We start from the raw sequence: 21,516 nt of genomic DNA, 5'->3' as shown, positions 1-21,516 counted from the left end.
AAATATATAGAGGGAGGAAATTAATATTAATTTAATATTAATAAATTAATAAATAAAAAATTAATTGTCCTCCTGGGATTCAGTATAAAAGCCTTTCAAATAATGGATATCAGAAAGCATATACTTCTTATCCAGTCTTTTATTGTTTACAAATAAACATTGTGTACTTACTTCTGTGCATGTGTCCTGTTAATTTTAGCAGCTTAGAACAAAACAAACATTGTAAACCACTCATGATATATTCTGCAAAAAGTAACCATTGCTGTTGAAATAACTGGGCAGTATTTCATTACAAAAAATAATTTTTAAATATAAGAAGTGTTGGCTTCAAATATGCAAAGTTTGGTCAACATCAACAAAGACAGCAGAATAATATCTTGAGTTCAGAGCATTAACATCCAAATATTTTATGGTCCATTTTTACATTCTAGTTCAATGGAATATACTGAATAAGTGAGCGGCTTCATGTTCATATATAGGTTTTTTTTTTTTTGGTCTAACATATGTTTGTCCTTCTGCTTTAGATATTATTGCACTTCATCTATAACCTGGTGGTCTTGCTAAAATGATCATTTCTACATCATTTCTACATAGTCCTTCACAAGCTAAGAGATTTTGGTTGTGTTTTTCTTTCACTGCATCAGTCACACGACAGCAGATGAAAACAAAAATTATAATACAATTTCTTTCCGAAAATAACATCAATAACACCAGCGGACAGCCTAGATCTACCATTAAAGCTTGCATGCACACATAACCTTGTTATTATTATCAGCCCTAAAGAAATTTAAATCAAATTTGAGCAGAAAGATTTGAGAAAAAAAAAAATATATATATATATAACCTGACACACAGAGCAACAATACAGCAGACCTTGAGTCTCAATGGGGCTGTATTACAGTGACAATTACTTTAAATATGCAAATAAGAATTGTCAGATGGTCAGTGCACACTGTGAAGCAAATATATTCATCATATACACATGACAAGACATTAGAGCAAATCAAAGATGTGTCATTATTGCTCACTGTTTCGTAGAGTCATGGATCTTGGTATCCTTGACTAGAGTATTGCCTCATTTACTTTGTGCATGTTACAATCCATTACACATATTCCACCAAATTAAAGAACACAATTATAAAACATTGCAAGATACGCTAAAAGTTAATTTTGAGTAAATGAGCTGGTTATAGAAAATTCCGAATTTTGGGGGGTTCTTTTGGAAAGAAATTCATATTTTTATTCAGCAAGAACACATTAAATTGATCAAAAGTGACAGTAAAAACATTGACATGTCAAAAAATGCTGTTCCTTTAAACTTTCTGAGAAAGGCGTCATAGTTTACACAAAAATATTAAGCAGCACATTAATAATAATAAGAAACGTTTTTGAGCACCGAATCAGCATATTAGAATGATTAGGATTATGTAACACTGAAGACTGGAGAAAATTTCGATTCACATCACAGGAATAAAATTAAAATATATTAACATTTTTAATAATATTGAAGAATACATTTGTTTAAATAAGTTCTTACTGTACTTCTGATCAATTAAAAAGTAGCCTTGATGAGCATAAGACTCCTTGAACAATAGTGTATATCACTTGGGTAATAAATGTAATAAAAATAAATTAAGATTTGTCACTAAGGTTTTTGATTTTGGTATTCAACATATGGTAATAATTAATTTTATTTATTTATTTTTGGAATGTGCAAAGTGAGAGTATAAAGACCAAAGAAAATATATAACCCACATAACCAAGTAAAGAAAAAGGTTTCATACAGTTTTCTGTTGTCTTTTGTCTGTGCAACAATCTTTTATATCTTCAGTAACAGACATGCAAACTAGTATTGAGCAACCAAATGCATTAAAATAATGAAAACTCATTCAGTTGTGATGCAGTTGAGTTGCATACATACCAAGCAAACACAACAGCATAATCACAATACACATAACATTGCATTAAAATAGTTTTAACTAGCAAAATGATTCAAATCGTGAGAAAAATAAAGTCGAAAAAAAAAAGAAAATACATTTTATTGTACACAACTCGCTGTTCACATTGAGTGGATTTCAGAATTGAAATAAGGTCCATGATATTGTCGTTGTTTTATGTTCGTAAAAAAGGAGTGAACTGCAGTCAGCAAGCACTGACAATGACATCATTATAGCAACTTGTCCTCTTTCATCCCTTTGATCATAATCCTCATGGGGTCTTCGCAGTGCCATCGCTAAAACTTCATCAGTACGTCTCTCCTTTGAAAAGGGGTTGTTGACTTAAGCATTATTTAAGTGCATTATCTGCATATTATTTTGCATACTTCATGCTCCAGCTGCCACTTCAGATCTGTTACCATGGCAACAGGAGGCGGTGTAAGAAAGCACTCAGCCCTGTCACTTTCTTAATGATGAGAACTTTCTCCCTCCAGGTTTTAGGTTAACAAAGGAATGCAAAAGAACTGGTGCATCTTCAGTCCATGCTTGTGTGTGCAAGTACACGGTGCAGATCACATAGATGTGTGTGTGTTTTACTGAGAGTGTGTGAGAGAGGGCAGTCGGCTGAAATGATCCTGACTACACGTGAGGATGCGGCGCATTGAGGAAATCACTGAGACACAGAGACAAAAAGACAACACATTAGACTTCAAATTCCCATCTGATGGAACTAAACACAACCCATTTCAGTACTACTTATTTAATCTCAAACACTGCATTCCTGATGGGGGCTTTCAATACTTAAAATACTTACAAAAATATATAATGTTCAATTAAACTTTAAATTAATATATATTTCATTAAATATAAAGTTGCCCTTAAATATTTTCATGTTTTAACTAATGATCTGTGCCACTAAACAAAATAAGCACACTTTTCATGAAAATGTTTCAAGAAAATTGTTAGCATTAGTTCCAGTTATAAAACCAATTAAAAACAAATTTCAAAATTAAGATTAGCGATATTTAATATATCCAGTTACCTTTCAACCAGTTGATTAAAAGTAATTGAAGGTAATTAGCACTGATAATTTTGTTTCTGTAATACAATGCAGTGATATAATGTTTTTTATTTTACATAATATATAATTTAACTAAATTTAAATATTAAATGTTACGATAAAAATGAACAAATTAAAATATTACACTCTATACCTTATATTTGACAATAATTACATGAATACTTATTTATCAATTGAAATATTATTACTTAACATCTCAGATTATACTTCATATAAATAATTTAGAATAACAGCAGTTCAGTTGACAAAATGTTTGAGCTGTGCTCCTAAAGAAATGTACACGTTTGCCTCCCTGAAAGATCATTAGCAAAAAACCCATCTCAGATAAAAACATAGTCAGCACTGGAAGATATAGACAGTGATTTCAGTCTGAATTACTATCACCACAGCTGTTGGTCAGCGGCCCGGAGCAGAATCTATAAACTGCACCACCTGGCACGATCCTAAAAATAGCTTGTATTCCCAACCAACAGAATAAAAAGATGAATGCAGCCAAACTGTTTTGTCAGCAAGGACCAGTGGGGAAAAATATGAGTAGCAGCCGTTTGTAAAGCATACACACCTGAGTATATGTGAAAGCTGTGGGCTCTTGTAGATGAACTTGTGTCTGTAGCCCAGAGAGCTGGGGAACGGGATGAACTGAACCTTATGACCATTCAGACTCTTGCTCTGAGCCGCCAAATCATATAGCTGTCGACGAAAAGATTAATTATCATTATTATTGTTGTTGTTGTTACAAAGAAAAACAGACCATTTTTAAAACAAATGCATTAACAGATACTACAATATATAATAACAGCAATAATTTGTTATGATAATAATAATAAATGTATTATTATTATTATTATTATTATACTTCAAATAGCTATAAGTAGATTTATTTTATAAAATACAATAAGGTTTGATAATATTACTGAAGGTTTAGTTTAGATTCTTTCTGAACAAAACAAAAATACTGTAACTGTACCTTTTTATTATTCTGTTTGTATATTGTCAGAATATTACTTTGTTTACCCATTTGAACAAGTTGTTTAATTCATAAAAAACTAAACCATATGTGCCATATGTGCTTAAAAACCAAATCTCCCAACACCAGCACCGTTTCATCATAACAAGTGATCAAATTATTGTGATTTAAGTATCAGCTATTTTAAAAAAGCTCTGAATATGGCTCATCCAATCTGAATTTAGAGTCTGAAATATCCATTTTATAGTTTTAAATAAACCCTCTCATTGTCTGACACTGATATTTTACCTTCTTTCCCAGCTGGAAAGGTACGACTGTGTCGTCTTCTGCGTGCAGTATCAGAACCGGACAGGATATGTGGTTGACACTAAGAGACAAAGAGACATTGGTTTGAGTTTCTCCAAACTCACAATAAGTACTGCCTTATAGAGATTCAGGACATAGATCCGTTTTATTGTTTTATATACGTAGTGTGGGACCTTCCACTAGAGGTTTGTGTAATTAATTACATGATCACTTCATCTGTGACTCAAGGATCAGTGCCCACACGTGGCTGAACACTAAAGATGTCTTTTTATACACATGCACGTTAATTTTGTTTCTAAAACAAGTTCTCAGAGAGAGAAGATGAAGCCACTGGCGTGTGAAAACGCTACAGAACAGAGAACACAGCTGCAAGGGCACCCTGCTGTAGAAACACGCAACAGTCTTCGTAGGAGGACACAGAGAAAACAATCACTCGCACATAAACTTACAGAGAAATAGAAGACTGAAAGAACCTACTTTTCATCACTGGCAAATCGGATATCATTTGCAGTAATAGAATCCAGGAAGAACCAGTCAAAGCCTGGCAGATATCTGTAAACCTGTTCAAATGAACATATATAAATGTTCAAGGTTAGTTATGTGTATTTGTTGCACAAAGGCGGTATGTGAGATTGAACAGGAACTTGGTTTCTCACCATAGAGAAGGGATGGCTCTTGGCTTCTTCTCTGATATTGGTAAAGGGTGACTCTAAAATTAGGGCGTCTGGGGGCGTTCCTGTAAGCACCAAGGACGGAAGTCTGCATCATTCCTTCATGTTTTAAACAGTGGCTCAACTACAGGCTTATGTAACTAAAAGTCTGATTAGAAGAGCTTGGCAATTACATTAGTTCACTCTTAATCTAGTTAAGACCGTGCCAATGAAAGCTTGTCTATTTATGAAATGTCAACAAAGTCACCACTTATGTACTAACAAGAAATAAAGAAATTATATTCCGAAACGGTGAATAATAATTATGTGACAGTGTTCATACATGTATTCAAAGTGATTAGTAAATACCAAGTTTCTACTTGGGTTTAAACCATACTTTCACACTGCTGGCTACTATTGGTTTTCAGTTGCAACATCCCAGCTCATAAGAAAACACAAATGCATGAATGTACGTTCACGTACCCCTGTCACACAGACGTCTCACTAGGTTAGTGGCCACTCTGGAAAAACAGGAATGAACAGCATCAGCAACAGTTCAAATATACCACAGGGAGTAACACAATCAATTCCTTTATGTCAAAGGACAACTAAAATGTCATTCCAAGAACTAGAAGATCCACATCTAGAAAAAAAAGCACACTATCAACAGTGCTCTCTCGGATGGCTCAGGCGAGTTCATCTCACCCTGTGCCGAGCGAGTGACCCCAGATGTACAGAGGCTTCTGGCCAATCCGCTGCTTTATCCACTGGTAGAGGAAGAGAGCATCTGACGTCATGCCTTTCTCTGAAGGGCTGCCCTCAGAGTCACCCCAACCTGCACAAACAAACAAAACCATATGGTGCTTCACTCTGAGACTGGGAACGGGAATCTGACTTGCATGACAGAATAGTGCATTAAAATAGACACCCAACATACCTCTATAATCGAATGTGACTACATGGTAGCCTAATGAACTAAGAACCTGCAGAGACAAAAAGATAAAAACGTGTCTAACATTAACTCAGACAAAAGAAGTTCTTTCAAATCTTAAATATATACTACATTCCCATCACAAAAATTATAATAGTTTTTTTTTTTTTAATAATAGTTTTTTTTTTTTTTGAATGAATAGAAAGAATATAGAAATAGTTGGAAAAGAATAGCATTTATTTACAATATAAATCTTATGTAACATAACTGCCACTTGTTTGATGGAATGCAGTTCTTTGCTGAATAAAACCACTGATTTCTTGCATATATATAAAAAATAAACGTTTTGAACGACAGTGTAAATTCAAATTTTTTACCTTGTACAGCTGAACCCTGTGATCTCCTCCTCTGAAACACACATAACTCCAAGCTTAAGTAAGTGACTAGAGATTTGCATTTGATGAACTGCAAATCTTTCCAAATAAAAACAGAGTAAACACTAGACATCATACATTAACTGACTGAGGATCACATACTACCAGACTTTCAAATCATTCCGAACACAACAGCCTCATTGCTAGAACACACAACAAATGAAGGAATTATGTTTTCTAAAATCAGCAGGTTTGATCTCTGATGACTGGATACAATCACAATCTGTGCACATTAAACATAACACGACTTGTGGTCAAATATGCAGACTGACTCATCCAGACAGGAGCAAAAATCTGTATAGACTGCAAAAGTGCATTCCAGCTTTAACTCCCACTGAATCATTTTTGACACCGAGTTGGTTTTATAAAGTGGTATTGATCACAAGTCCCTGAGGGTTTGTGTACCTTGTTCCAGCATTGCCATGGAGATAAAGGAGGACTGGATGACTGGACTGGAAGCTTTTTTCATACCATTCAGCATCTTTTGCCTGAGCCTCCCTCCACATCACTGAAGGTACTGTGTGCCTGAGAAAGAGAGAAAGAGACAGAGAGAGACAGAGAGAGAGAGAGAGATCAAAGAGAGATGACAGGATAATACAAAAGAGATACGCAGCATTTAAAACATTGCTTCCTGCAAATGAAAGGGTGAAAAAAAAGACAGTAAGTAGATGTGGTTATGTTCAAAAGTTTGAGGTTGGTCAACTTTTTTCATTGTAAAAAAAAAAAAAAAAAAAAAAAAAAAAAAAAAGTATCTTATGTTCATGAGGCATTTATTTGTTCAAAAATACAGTAAAAACAGTACTACTGTAAAAATTACTGCAATATCAAGTAACTATTTTCTATTTAGTATATTTAAAAATTGAATTTTCAGCAGCCATTACTTCAGAATTACATGATCTGTCCGAAATCCTTCTAATATGCTCGTTTGATAATAATAAGAAGTGTTTCTTGAGCAGCAATGTTGAGAGTGGTTATATTTTTGTGGAAAACTGTGATACATTTTATTCAGGATTCCTCTGAAAGTTCAAAAGAACAGCATTTATTTGAAATATACTTTTTTTGTAACATTATAAATGTCTTTACTGTCGCTTTTGATCGGTTCAATACATCCGTGCTGAATTAAAAAAGTAAAAAAAAAAAAAAAATTCTTCCTGAACCCACACTTTTGAACAGTAGTGTATTCCTTTAGGACTGTTCATTATCAACAGTGAATCTGACCAGAGCAGAGACAAGCTTACTTATGCAGAGAAAACTACAGCATCAGCTGCAGGAAGCTTATGTGGCCCTTTCCACTGTGAAAAGTAAAAGTCAAACACAGACACACAAACACACACACAAAAACAGTCACACCCAATGGCCAGCAGCCATAGGCCCGTGCAGTCCTCTGTCACCACAGATTTACACACTATGTGCCACAGGATATGTTTCAATAAGTGCAGCACTTTTTCCACGCCCTTCAGAAAGACAGCCATGCCCATAAGGAAGGTAAAGAGGGACAGAAACCTGTAGGGTAGAGAACGTGAGGACAGAGAGACAGACAGGCACAGGCAGGCCAGGCGGTGTCTGTATTTTAGTCTGTGTCTGTGCTCTCACCACACTCCAATGTTAATTCCCTCCTCAGGCTGCAGGTAGAAGTTGCGAGTGTGATTCAAGCCCTGATCCTGTGGTCTCTTCAGATCTATAAAATACGGCACTCGCACTGAAAGACAGAGACAAAAAGATAACAGTCAACATGAAACTGAATGCAATGTATTTCCCAGTTAAAAAGGATATTCCACAGGAAAATACAGTAAGTAGGTCAGAACTTGACTTTTTTCCCATGGCAATTGATGGGAAAAGGATAGATAAAGTTATTGTATGTTGATTATGAAAATCAGCAAAGATGCGATAAATTGGTCAAATGTGCCAGTAAAGACATTTATAAGGTTTCAAAAGATTTCCATTTAAAACTAATGCCATTTAGTTTTTTTCTATTCAGAGAATCCAGAAGAATTCTATATAAAGCACAACTTTTTGACAAGTGTTATTATCGTTGATAATAATAAATGCTGTTGAGCAGCAAATTAACATATTAGAAGGATTTCTGAAGGATCATGTGACACGGAAGTCTGGAATAATGAAGGCTGAAAATTCAGCTCAAAGAAATAAATTACATTTTACAATGTGTGATTCTGGACCACAAAACCAGTCATAAAATTGGAAATTGAAAAAATTTATATTTTCATTGATATATGGTTTGTTACAGTAGGATAGGACGATATTTGGCTGAAAACCTGGAATCTGAGGGTGCCAAAAAATAAAAATAAAATAATCATAATAATAATAATAATAATAATAATAATAATTGCAGCCTTGGTTGACCAGAAGAGACTTCTTTCCAAAACAACAAACAAAAAAATCTTACAGACACCAAACATTTTAGCAGTAGGTACATACAGAGGTTATAAAAGATACGGTTACAAAAAGCTTAATTCTACTGTAATTAACAGCTCTGATCTTCACACAAAATACAACGTTGTTCTATACAATGCTAAAAAGTATAAAGCTGTTCTGTAAAGTACAGTTCCGTCAGCTCCTGATGAGATTTAACTTTACATTCCCTTCAATAAAAATATTTTTTTCAGGAAATAATAAAACTGTTTATAACAATACAGAACATTCAAATAATAATAAATTTATGCTGGTTAATTCTTCAAACTGCCGTGTCTGGTCTGAGAATTTAAAACAGGCATGCACAATTAAATTATAAATAAAAAAATAAAATCTGACTAACATTATGTTTGCAATTTAAGAACCGAAAGTGTGCCACAAGCTTTCTCAGGAGACTGATGACTTGACAAAGTTCACAGGCCTTAGTCACAGATTTCCTCTGAGTAAAGCAGACATGAGGATGCTTACAGTCACACTTCTACACACATTTTGTCCGTTATTAGCTCAGACTGCAAACAGAAGCAGAGTGTGGCGAAACACATCAGCTGACAGAAACAGTGTGACTGCTGACAATGCTAATGCTAACATCAGCCCAAAACACCACAGAACATGACTAATATCAGAGAAATTAAACAATGATGTGACAACATAGGAATCATCTGATTAAACTGAGAGGAGTGTGTGAGAAAGGACCTCAGCGGTAAACAGATTGGCCATTTATCTGGACTGATGGATGAATGACGGCTTTGTTTGGTCATTTCAGCAGAAGGCTGATGATGGATGCAAACTGCAACTGTACATCAAACTCTGTTGTTTCAAAATGTCTTATCAAATGTCACAAGGTCGAGCAGATTCTGTTCTGTGATGGACATCACTTTAACCAAAAGACATTATATTGCAAAACAGGTGCTAAGGCATCAGTTCTTAAGGACACAGTAGAGATTGTTGGTCATTATATTGATCAAAAGTGACCGTAAAAACATTTACATTGTTAGAGGAGCATCCGAAAAGTTTTACTAATTTTCAGATGCTACAGTGTGCAGTTATATCTCGAATACAAGCGCGTGCTTGACTGAATGCGTCTAAGAGTTGTTCTGAGCATGCTGAATATTTCACAAGGGAAAATGCAGTGTAACAATCTCCTTTTATACTACATTTCCCTTGAGGCGAAATGCCCTAAGCTTGTCCTTTCACTATAGACGCAGCAGCTGAAAATTATGGAAACTGACTCGTGTTAAAGTATAAAATTAAAAAAATCTACAGAAAATAACACAGCATTTAAAATAATGACAATTTACATGGCAGTTTAGCTTGAATAAACAAAATGCAAATGGAAGAATTTCTGGTCTAAATACAAAAGGTTAAACAGGTCAGCCTAGATACTCAAAATTTAAAAACAAATACATTTCACAAAGAGAGGCCTAAATACTTGTAAAATTTAACAAAGACACTCACAAATGTTTACAAAGACTAGACTAAATACTTAAAGTGCTAAAACACTGACAGAAATACCCAAGTTTACTAAGACTGATCAAGTCACTTGCCAAAGATGTAAAACAAAAATAATAAAAACAAAACGTTAAAAACTCTAGACATGTCTGAATGCCAAAGTCTACAAACACTGGCATAAATATCAGTTTTTGCAAACAGTTTGGCTAAAATATTCCCCAGTTAAATAAAAATCGGTTGCAAATACTCACCAAAGTTTAAAAAGACTAATTTAGCTTGTATTGATGGACAGACTTTGATGATAACAGGGACTGCGATGTAGATTCCCAGCACCCAGATCAGTATCCTCCTCAGCCTCCATATCAGACCACCCCTGCAGACAGAGAGAAGAGCCGGTTACATAAAACACAGACTCATTTAACACACATACAGTCAATAAAGTAATAAATAAAGCAGTATTCTGTCCTATGCAACAAGACATGCAGTGATTGGTTAAGAATGACATTCTCTCAAGTTAACTGGCTGAAACACTTCGGACAGTTGAAACATATACTGTGGCAATATTAAATGATGTTTTTTAATAAAAATCATATAGCAGATTTGTCATGTGTAAGTACAAGATGTGAACATAGGTGTTTATTGGGAATGTTTTCAGACATGCTCTTCTCTTTTGAACTGAATGGTTAACGGTAGGGATGGGCATTCGATTAAATTTTCTTAGTCGATCGTCGGGAGAATTAACGATCGACTATCGATTAATCATTAATATTTTTATAATATAATTAATTATTTAATTTTTATAATAAAAAAATGCAATGAATACAAAAATACAGCGTGTTTTTCCTCGGTGAGACCTTTATTAAAAGATCAACTTGTGGCAGACAGTTAAACTACGTTCAGGCAAACCGAACATATATCCGCGTGCATATGCAGTGCTCTAAAGCAGCGGAACCTGCAGCTGCTAGCAGGCGTTCTTAACCCTTTCTAGTCGATTAACGCATATATGCGTTTTGAGTCTGAATAAAGTGCTTCATTCTTTTTTCTGAGGAAATCCATTTCTCAAATCATCAACCACATCACATCTTTTTGGGGTGGATTATGTCTTAGTCCTCTCATCGCGAAGCAAACAGTAAAATAAAATAAAAACGCTGCCTTTTCTTCTGTGTGGGCGTATTCAAGCCGCGCGCTTCAGTTTGAATCTGAATAGCGCGTTCTGCGCGGGGGCGTCGTCACATTAAATATAATGAAGGAAGATATGAAAAACAGACATTGCGTTGTTTTCATATGGATTACTTTATCTCAGAATATTTGTTTTTCGGAAGCACTTTTTTAGTTTAAAAGTAGACATTCCAGGCTTTCTATAGATATCTCTCTCATGTCTCTTCGTTGAGTATTCACGGAGTTACGGTTCATTTTAATGAAATGTTTGTACATGACGATCAGCGGAGACAAAGACTGTAGACAGCGCACCTTGTTTGTTATCTTTATTTTATAAGTGCACAAAGGTTTTTTGTTATTATGTCTGTATCCAAAAAAAACTAGACCCTTTACAGATTCGATTGATGTATTGCTCTTATCTGTACGATTAAAACTGAGAGTGTAATTTATCAGGGGTTATCAGGAGAAAATGACTCAAAACGCATATATGCGTTAATCGACTCGAAAGGGTTAAAGCCTCATGAAAATTTGCCGGGATGCATAGGTACATCATTTGAGTCGTGGCCGTGTTGTACTTAAACACGGCATCGCAATGTTTGCAGTTAACTAGTTCGCTTTTTAAATCAAAATGGTCCCACGCCACACTTCGCCGTGACATCTTCATGATTATTCTTTGAAATCAAAACGGAAGATCACAGATAACCGAGTAGGGTGTCAAATATTGCCCCATGGTGGTAAAATATTTAATTGCTGCCACACAGTGAAATTCATTTAATTGCTTGAAGACTCGCACTACGCAACGCAACCTGCATTAGATTAAAAAAATGCTTTAGATTAATCGATAACAAATTAACATGATCGAGGAAAATCTTAACGATCAATTATCGATCGTCGATTAATCATGCCCATCCCTAGTTAACGGTCCTCATAACATGGCCTGTCCTCTCTTGGTCTTGGACTGTCTCTTGGACAGTGTGCATCTTTGCGGCCAGCAGTGACCTCTAAATTGTGCCTGGGGAGTATAAAGTGTCATGATTAAAATTAGAGAGAAAGCAAGAGATCACTTAGAGGAACAAACTCACCCTGTCTGACTTACTGCCCTGAGCTCTACTGTAGGTGTGTGCCTTTCGGATTCAAAATCTGCTTTATTAAGCTTAAGTTTAACTTCCTTTAAAGTGCATAAGGAATTTTTCCTACCTAACTCAGGACCAGGGGATTACTTAAACACTCAGATACTAGCACACACACACAAACACATACACGTATACATATGCAAGCGCTCTCATACACAATATATTTATGTCATTTTTCAATCAATTTTATCATGGTTTCCACAAACGCACTAAGGCGCACAACTGTTTTCAATATTGTTTCCTTAGCACCAAATTAGCATATTCCAGTGATTTCTGAAGGATCATTTGACTCTGAAGAATGGAGAAATAGATGCTGAAAATTCAACGGTGCAATATTACAGTTTTTACCTAGTATTTTAATAAAACGAATGCATCCTTGTTAAGCATAAGATACTTCTTTAAAAAGCAGTTGGTATACTGTGTATCTTCACAGTAAATGGCAACCATAAGAGTGCAGTCATATGAAACCTCGAGAATATTCCTAAAACTATTAATAATGCAGAACTGAGAGAGTCAGCAAAGACAGGACGTGAAGAAGAAGAGAATGTCCCAGACAGGAGAAAAGAGGAGTAAAAGCAATAATCTAGGAAGCGAGCCAAAGCTGAGCATCCGGTTTGATCCGGCTGACCCTGGTTCAGTTCCACCATGGCATCTAACATCTCTATGACCTTTCCTCTGCCTCCTTCAGAACGCACATGCTCACTTTGATCGACTAGCCTAATACTGTAATTAACTACCTAAACATGAAGAACAATGTATAATGCAAACAAATTGGACCAAACTAACTGAAAGATTCATTAAGTGTTCTGTGCGTTTATGGAAACGAGCAGTAGAAATAAGACAGGAAATGATGTAGATATAGAGAACTCAAACCCACATGTCAATGTGACAGCATGCAAATAACCAATAAACCACAGCTCTAACTGCACTTGTAGCTTGCACTATACTTATTGCAGGCGGTTAATGCAGCAGGTGCCTGATCTTGAGTTCCCTGCATAGATAAGACTTTTTTGTCACCTGGCTTGAGTGTGTGTGTGTGTGGTGATTATTAATTTATGCTTGTAAGTGAGAGTGCAAGGTGATTGTGATAAAGAGAGAGAGCTAGACTATTGTGCAACAGCAGAGCTAAATACAGCACACACAGGCTGTACTGAGACTCATTACTGTACAGTTGTTACACAAATACAGCCAAGGTACTATTTGTGTGTGTGTATATAAACTTGTTGATAATATATACTTTTGTATCCAGTACAACAAGCCATTTATTTGTTTATGTGGCGGGTTAGGTTATAAGATTGTGCAGTTCTGTGTTTTTGCAGGTACATATCTGCACAGAGCATCCGATCCAAGGCTTCAATACCTTCAGGGTAACACTAAGTCGTGCTGATCCAATGCCATATGGGTATTGTCAGGAGACAAGACTGCACTGGGGTATAGTGTTTCTGACTAGTGCATCCAGCAGAAAGATGGGAAAAAAATTGGAATGAGAGAGAACAGGCTAAAAATATTGGCCAAACAATATTACACATATCACAATTCTTTCAGAAAAAGGAAGAAAAATCTTACTAACCACACATTTCTGAACAGTACTGTACGTGGAGAGATGGGAAGGTTTACTCAGTTTACAATCATGTCTTAAAGCATAACATGTGTCATGAATCACTGCACTGATCCATTTTTCAGTGCTGATTGCTGTTTAACTTGACAGTTTTGGTTCTGTTGTAGTGCACCTCCTTAGTCATTTATTTCCATTTGTGTGTCTCTGCATTTGACAGGATGCAACTCTCTAAAAATGAAAACCTCCAACACACTACACCTACAAACACTCAGAAAAACACTCTGAAATCACCAAGTCAAGTGCATACATCTTAAAATAGAGACGAGATCTTAAAACTTTTAAAAACACTAAATGAGCTAATTCAGAATTTGCTAATTGGCAGCAGTCAGAACTCAGCTGCAGTCTTCATACCATATTCATGAACACATCAGACACTGAGAAGACTATGGTAGTTACCCAATAACCTATTAATAACCCATTAGCTATTAATTCAGAATTTCTAAAAGAGAATTCCCCCTCACTGCATTTCTTCAGTCAATCTACAGTGACATCAGCAAACCTCAAACAATAAAACTAAGCAGTTGTTTGACTATTATTTAGCCATTTCAGTGTAACTGTATATACCTGGCATTAACCATGCAGGAAAAGTGAGACCCTATATTCACGTCTGATTCTACATGAATTAATGATTGGGTCATTTTAAGGTCAGCGTATTTGGCAAAGAACAGATGCATAATTCTGTGTATTACCAGAGGAGACAGGCAGCAAGATCCTATTGTACTCTACAATAAGCCTACTTTAGGATTAAATGAACTACACAAGAACACTGGAGTATGCAACAACAAAGGAAAACAACCTGAACAACATTTCATTCCCATTCTAAAATAGAACAATATTGGATTCCAGTGACATGGACAAAAAATACAGAGACATTTTTAAATGCATCTTCTTTTGTATTCCACAGAAGAAAGAATTTCAGATTAAGTTCTGCTAAGACTTGTTATTGACGGATCTCATAGGATTTAGATTCAAACGTATGTTTTAAGCCCTAATAGATCCAGCATATCCCCTACTCCAACCTCAAACTCAGGTCTTGAAAGTCGCAGTTAGATCACTTCCACATGAAAACATCACAGGAAAACTTTTTTGTCTCTTCTTTCTCTTTCTGTCCGACGCCAAAGGCTTGCCTCATGTCTGCCGGCACCAGACAACAGCTCCTAAGTGGCAGATATTGGCATAGGATATGCTTTTAGAGCTCTTAGCTACAGCTGCCCGGATCAATGTCCCAAATATCCTGGTACAGCTGTAGAGCTCTATCAATGACCATGATCAATTAGCGGCTATAGCCCTGACTGCCAAAAAACATCAGGGTGGAGTTAAGAACATAAACACTCTTTGCATTATATTCCATAATGCCAACAGATTAGTAGTTAAAACACTGACAAATAATTAGCTAGAAACACTAACACTGAGAGGGTTGGGGTCGGTAATGCCATAGATCGGATATTATTCCACAAACATCAGCTTTTTTGCACCCATTTTGAGCCACTTCCAAATGTGTTTTTACAGTTAATCAGATACATATCCAATATCTGGACATCTTACCTACATTTAAACATACATATCCATTTTCCGTTGGGATTCAAAGCCCCCACAAGGTGAGGGTGACAAGTGTGCCTATAAAGATAGCTCTTCTTAATAAAAAAAGGACTAGATGTGAAACCAGGACAGGCTTACGATCAACGGTTAAACTGTGCAAAATGAAGATGATAAAGAAGAAGGAGAAGACGCAGAGAAAAGTGGAGCACTTTCAAAAACCTGCAGCTACAGCTTCATGTAATAGATTATGACAGGTCTGACGGACCGGACTCTCTAAGAGACACTGAGGTGACACTGAGAAACCCAGGTCTGGAAACACAGCTTGGGGTGGGAAGAGGACTCTAAAGCTTCCTGCTTTTAACACTTCTTCTGATAACATAATACATGAAGTTATCTGATAGCTTCCCCCATTAGACATAATTAAATGTCATTCATAATGCATTTAACTTTGGTTATGTGACATATTTACTGAGGAAACTAGCTTTACAGTGGTGATTCCCCTCTTACCGAATACTTTATTAAATACTTAAATTAATCAAGGCCTGAATCAGAGCATTTATAAATATAAAAGGCATCGGAAACTGAAAACCACATTTAAAATAATATTCACAAAACATTTATTAAGGAAGTATTTCCCATGGTCTTTAGACAACAGCTGATGTGTAACTGCATGGCACACAGTCTGCCCTCGCATTGAACGATGTAATAATAATGCAAATGGAATCAGAGAAGGCAATTCAGACATGTAAAGGATAGGATACATGAAACTGTAGATACTGCACTCCTAAGGATGAAAAAGAGATAGACACGTGCTACTGTATATCTCAGGGTCTCTCCTTCCTTCCTCACTCCTTTCATCCTCCCTTTCACTCTTCTCTTCTTTCACCCGTGTCTCTGACCGCTCAGCGCAGCTCAGAAGAGCAGTTTTGACAGAGATGCCAGATTTTGTTAAGGCTCTGTTCGACCAAAGATCAGTCTCCTTCAAAGGGCCTCGGGATAGACCACCACCCACCCGGTTTGTGAAAATGTATATGGCTGTGAAATATACTCTGAGAAGGTGCAAACTGTGTATCAGCAAAATCACAGCACACTGTTACCATGCTAACTACAACAAATAAAAAGAAAAAAACTGACTGAACTAGTGGATATTAGATGACTAGTTGACCAATGTGACCTCATAGAAACTTCATATTAACACACCCTTGATTGTTTCTAAAGACAACTCACTGATATGTTTTCAGTCTTCCTGAAATCTAAAAAAAAAAACAGATTTCAAAGGATGACACCTTGTCAAGACTTCTTTTTCCTATCAAACCTGACACACTTTCCAAAGAAGAGCTAAAATAAGACACCAAATTGTCACGATTAGATGCCTCTTGGGCCTGTGTTTGATCTAGAGCTCCTGTTCCCAGAATGTAAGAACAGACCAGAACTTCAGGTTGAAATGTGCACTGTATAACTGAAATGGTTTAGGAAGAAGCAGGGCTTTATTATTTAGGCTGAAGGCTAGTCCACCCCTTTTTTAAATGGATGTCTTTAAGAACAATGGAATGCAACTAACCAACTTATTTAAAAAGACTTATTTAAAAATCAAAACTGACATTTTGTGGCTTTTAGACTTTTTGTTGTCTTTAAGATATTATAAGTCTTGATGAAACAGACATAGCAAGAGAGCATATACGTGCATTTAAATAAGCCATCATTGTCTTCCTGGAAAAAATAAACTTCCTCTTTCCATAAACAAATGCATCAACAAGGACAGAACACTGTGCTCATCGAGCGATTTAATGTTGTCTTTAACTTTTGATATTCCAAACTTTACAGAGGACTTCAGCTAATTGAATTTCACAGATTTTGTGAATTAAAGCTAAATTAACCTTTTAACCTTGAACCCGGCCTGCCACACAAAGGTCACTTCATCCAGACTAACCAGCGTCAGCTCCTGTGTCGGACACATGACCGGCTCCAGCACCCAATACCCCAGACCCATACAGCACCGGAGCAGAGTCCAATTACTGCGCCATCAGAGTAACATTTCACTTCAAATGAGATGTGATGGTAGACCTTTACAGTACTGTTTCCTGCTAGTGTTTCATGCTAATTTGGCAAACAATGTCTTTAATGACAGGGCATTTTCCAGGTTTGCTATACTTGAATCTTTTATAAAGTAAGCTCAGTTGCTACTACTTGAAATATTTTGTAACAGTATTGTAGTTAAGAGCTATAAGTGTTTCCACTTTCAGCTAAATCCCAATATAAATCAGATCAGAGCATATAACAGCTCAGGCCCACTTATTAAAAAGAAGTCTCATATGCTCACCAAGGTTCTGTTTATTTGATCACAAATACACTGAAATATTGTAAAATATTACTACAACAAGTGTTTTCTATTTTAATGTATTTTCAAATGGAATTTATTCATTTGACAAAAGCTGCATTTTAGGCGGCCATGAATCCAGTCTTCATTGTCACGTGATCCTCAACAAGCATTTCTTATTATCAATGTTACGTTTTATTTGAAACAGGAATCTTTTGTAACAATATAAATGTATTTACTGCCAATTTCATCAATTTAATGTGTCCTTGCTAAATAAAAGCAATACTTTTTTTTTTGTTACTGCTTCAAACTCTTTTGAATCATAGTGTACATTAAGCAAACATGAGACACAGGTCTCTAACTGAGCTCGAGGGTCAAAAGTCACAGGAAAATTCACTCTAAACCAGTCACTATTTCCACGTGCCATGGCAACCATGAAACTGAATACAATCCTGTTATCTTTAAAGCATTTTGGGGTTGCAACCCCCACCAGCTAAGAAGCACAGATCTGTGGGAAATCCTCCAGGATCCCAATTGGCAACATGTTCTGGCAGCACATAATGTTTCTTTGCTGAGTTTGCAATGTTTAACCACCATATTGCTGGACCAGAATGTGCAACTTCCTCCCACTTTGATCTGCAGAGCAAGCCCTGGCTGAGAAGAATGACATCACTAAACGTACACCTGTTTAAACTCAGCTTTGGAAAGATCAAACAAACCGGAGAAATGTCTTTGCATTTAAGGCCTAATATTGTGCCTGAAATCTGAATCATGTGCAGGGATATGCCTAGACAACAGCTGAACATGACTATTCCCACCATGCATCCTTTTACACTACAGTGATCCAATCTTACTTTATTTTAAACATAGCAGTAAAAACATGAACTGTATGACTCCACTCTGCTTTGAGGAAATCTACAAAAGACATCACCTTGCTTTCACTTTCGCATTTAACCACGTATTAGAAAAATAACTCATTGCATGTAAGGGACCTCCGATGGGCTCTAAATACTACTTTCTAGATTTTTCCACTCGACTAAAACAGAAATACTCTAACTGAAGCAAAAGAACTACTAGAAGTTGCTGATCTAGTTTGGGACAGCCTAAATGCTATTAAGAGTCTCAAGAGAGTCAAGTGGGACTGTGATTCAATCATAGAGAATAAACTATGTGGCTTCATGCCTCAAAAGAGTTTCAAGCCACTTAGACATGAAAAGAATGACAATAATGCATGCGATATCATATTAACAAGCATCAAACGGGACTGTGTGTTGAAAATGCATCAAATGATGCTGAAAATACATAACTTAAAAACAACACAGTGCCAGGGTTTTTAACTAAGAGTCAAAGGAGAAGATATATATCTGGTGATTTATATACAAAACAGTTACCTGCCATTTTTAACTATTAACTGATTTGGAACTAATGCAGAAGTGTTAATCAAAGTTAATATACGGCTAGATTGTGTTTAATACTGGGTCTATACAGGTTGAAAAACCCAAAGATTTCAAAAGAAACTTTCCAGAAACTTATACTGGTAAATACAGAGACTAAGAACATCAGTGGAACTGTGCACCAGCAGCTGTCAGTCTCACCTCCTGTAGCGTCTCCCCATCGCGGTACCCGAGCCTCCTGGATCAGAGGCAGCGTCTGTCTTTTTGTGGCACTGCTTTAGATCGGAGCTGCCGTCCAGTAGTGTAACGCTAGCCGTGAACGAGCTGTCATGGTCTGCGCTGCCTTTTCGCTTTCGCATTACTGAAACGTGAAACAGCACAGGTAAACACACACAGATGAGACTGGGATTATACTGTAGTCGTCCGCGTATCACGTTGAATCGAGCGGAAGAGCTGCTGAAAAAAAAAATCTTGCAGCCGTGCTGGATCCGGTCGGTCGGCGAACCGCGACGGTGTGTGTGATCCGGTGTTTCACCTCCCGGCAATTGTGACATTCAGCACTTTTTCTCCTTACATCGTTTTGCAGGAGTCGGATATCTGCAGAGACCAGCTGATCAGCGCAGGCTCCTCCGGCCTTCCGCTCAGCCAATCACAGGCACTCCGACGCTTCAACAGCCAATCATATAGCGCTCTGCTCCGCCAACGGCCAATCACACAGAGACGTAGCGCCCTCTCTCGTTCAGTTAAATCGTGTAGTGAAGGGTTGCCAGATCAACGGAAGGTTCTGCTTTGTAACATGCAATCTTGTATATTTTTCTAACATCTCTAAGTTTGCAGCAATTGTTAGTCCTTCAAATCTAGCTCCAGAGGGAGCTGAACACTTATATATATATATATATATATATATATATATATATATATATATATATATATATATATAAATTTTAAATGAAAGAGAAATTAGAACAATTTATTTAAAGAGATCTGGCAACATCGCGTTTGTTCTACAGAGACTTAGTTCCGTACAGACCAAACCTGCTCATCCTGCTATACTGGGCCACTTAATACATGTCAGCTTCATTGTAATTATAGACAATAGGTGGCCTTGCCACGTATTCAAGAAATAAGTCGTAGACTTCCTCTATTTCGGTGTAATTTAGAGCATGCGCTAAATATCTAATAACATGCATGGTCTATGATAGTTTAACATACCGAGCAAAACCATCGCACCTTTGCCCATTTCAAAAATAAACAAAACACATACTCTACATGTCAAACTAAGGGATTCAAGAAACTGCATTTTAAAAGTTTTAAATATGAATGCACATATTTGAGAATAATTAGCTACTTCCCAAAACAGCGTCAACGTGAGAGCACGATGATCAAACAAAAGCTGTAGTCATGAATTCTGTATTATATGAATCATAAAACCCAACCTGTTCATTCTGATGAGATTGTAGATGTTTTGACAGGACGCGTAGACTAGTAAGTTTTTCCAGTGAGTTTCCTCTCACGTGACCATAACCCAACAAGGTGAGCGTGAAGTACAACATTTTCTTGGATCAACATCCTTGTTGATCCTGGAACAACATCCCAATTAACCAATGAGAATTAAGGGATAAGGTTTCAGGAGTTATCTGTTTTAGGCTTATGATCAGGGTTAAGTGCTTCATCAATTATTTCACATAGATTTTTGGAATAAATTATGGGTGGTCTTAGGTTTAGGGGTAGGGATTGGGTTAAGAAGTCTATATATTTTTGGACAATAATGTTGATCCAGGAACATGTCTTACAAAATCACTGCGACCCAAGAAACTATATATATATGTATATATATATATATATATATATAAGCTAAATAACGGAACATATTCTACATGTTGTAGGCTATCAGATTAAACTACTACTACAAGTAGATACGATTTTCAGACTTCTTACTAGTCTGACGTTATATGCTTTGAGTTGTATTGTCCGACAGGTGGCAGTATTTCATCACTTCTGTCTGCAGATCCACTGTGAGGCGGAGCAATAATTTCACCCATCCACTTTCACAAATTAACACACTTAACGTGTGGGGTATAATGACACAGTACTTTCACACAAGACATATCTTCTGTCTCTTTTCACATATTTACCAGTAGTTTACCTGCCTCCCTTGATTTGGTTTAATAA

At 36.4% G+C, this 21,516-nt stretch overlaps 1 protein-coding gene across 2 annotated transcripts; it reads right to left on the bottom strand.

Annotated features, from left to right (window-relative positions):
• Nucleotides 1-124: 124 nt before the first annotated feature.
• On the bottom strand, nt 125-20,912 carry abhd12 (abhydrolase domain containing 12, lysophospholipase). 2 transcript variants are annotated; one of them, XM_052579913.1, is made up of 14 exons: nt 20,781-20,912; nt 19,546-19,705; nt 10,437-10,558; nt 7,900-8,005; nt 6,712-6,831; nt 6,250-6,280; nt 5,879-5,924; nt 5,647-5,776; nt 5,425-5,462; nt 4,948-5,027; nt 4,769-4,851; nt 4,274-4,352; nt 3,581-3,708; nt 125-2,610 (listed from the first exon to the last, which is right to left on the bottom strand). In XM_052579913.1, exons 2-14 carry the CDS (start codon nt 19,701-19,703, stop codon nt 2,577-2,579), a joined length of 1,155 nt encoding a protein of 384 aa, XP_052435873.1. In that variant the 5' UTR covers nt 19,704-19,705; nt 20,781-20,912; the 3' UTR covers nt 125-2,576. The 2 variants fall into 2 exon arrangements, with proteins under 2 accessions (XP_052435873.1, XP_052435871.1); XM_052579911.1 differs by lacking the exon at nt 20,781-20,912 and having other exon boundaries at nt 19,546-19,983.
• Between the last annotated feature and the right edge of the window lie 604 nt (nt 20,913-21,516).

This window comes from Carassius gibelio, chromosome B17, assembly GCF_023724105.1.
Source record: "Carassius gibelio isolate Cgi1373 ecotype wild population from Czech Republic chromosome B17, carGib1.2-hapl.c, whole genome shotgun sequence".
NCBI classification, from domain to species: Eukaryota; Metazoa; Chordata; class Actinopteri; order Cypriniformes; family Cyprinidae; genus Carassius; species Carassius gibelio.
The sequence above is the reverse complement of the archived record's forward strand: the minus strand, read 5'-3'. Positions and strand labels throughout refer to the sequence as shown.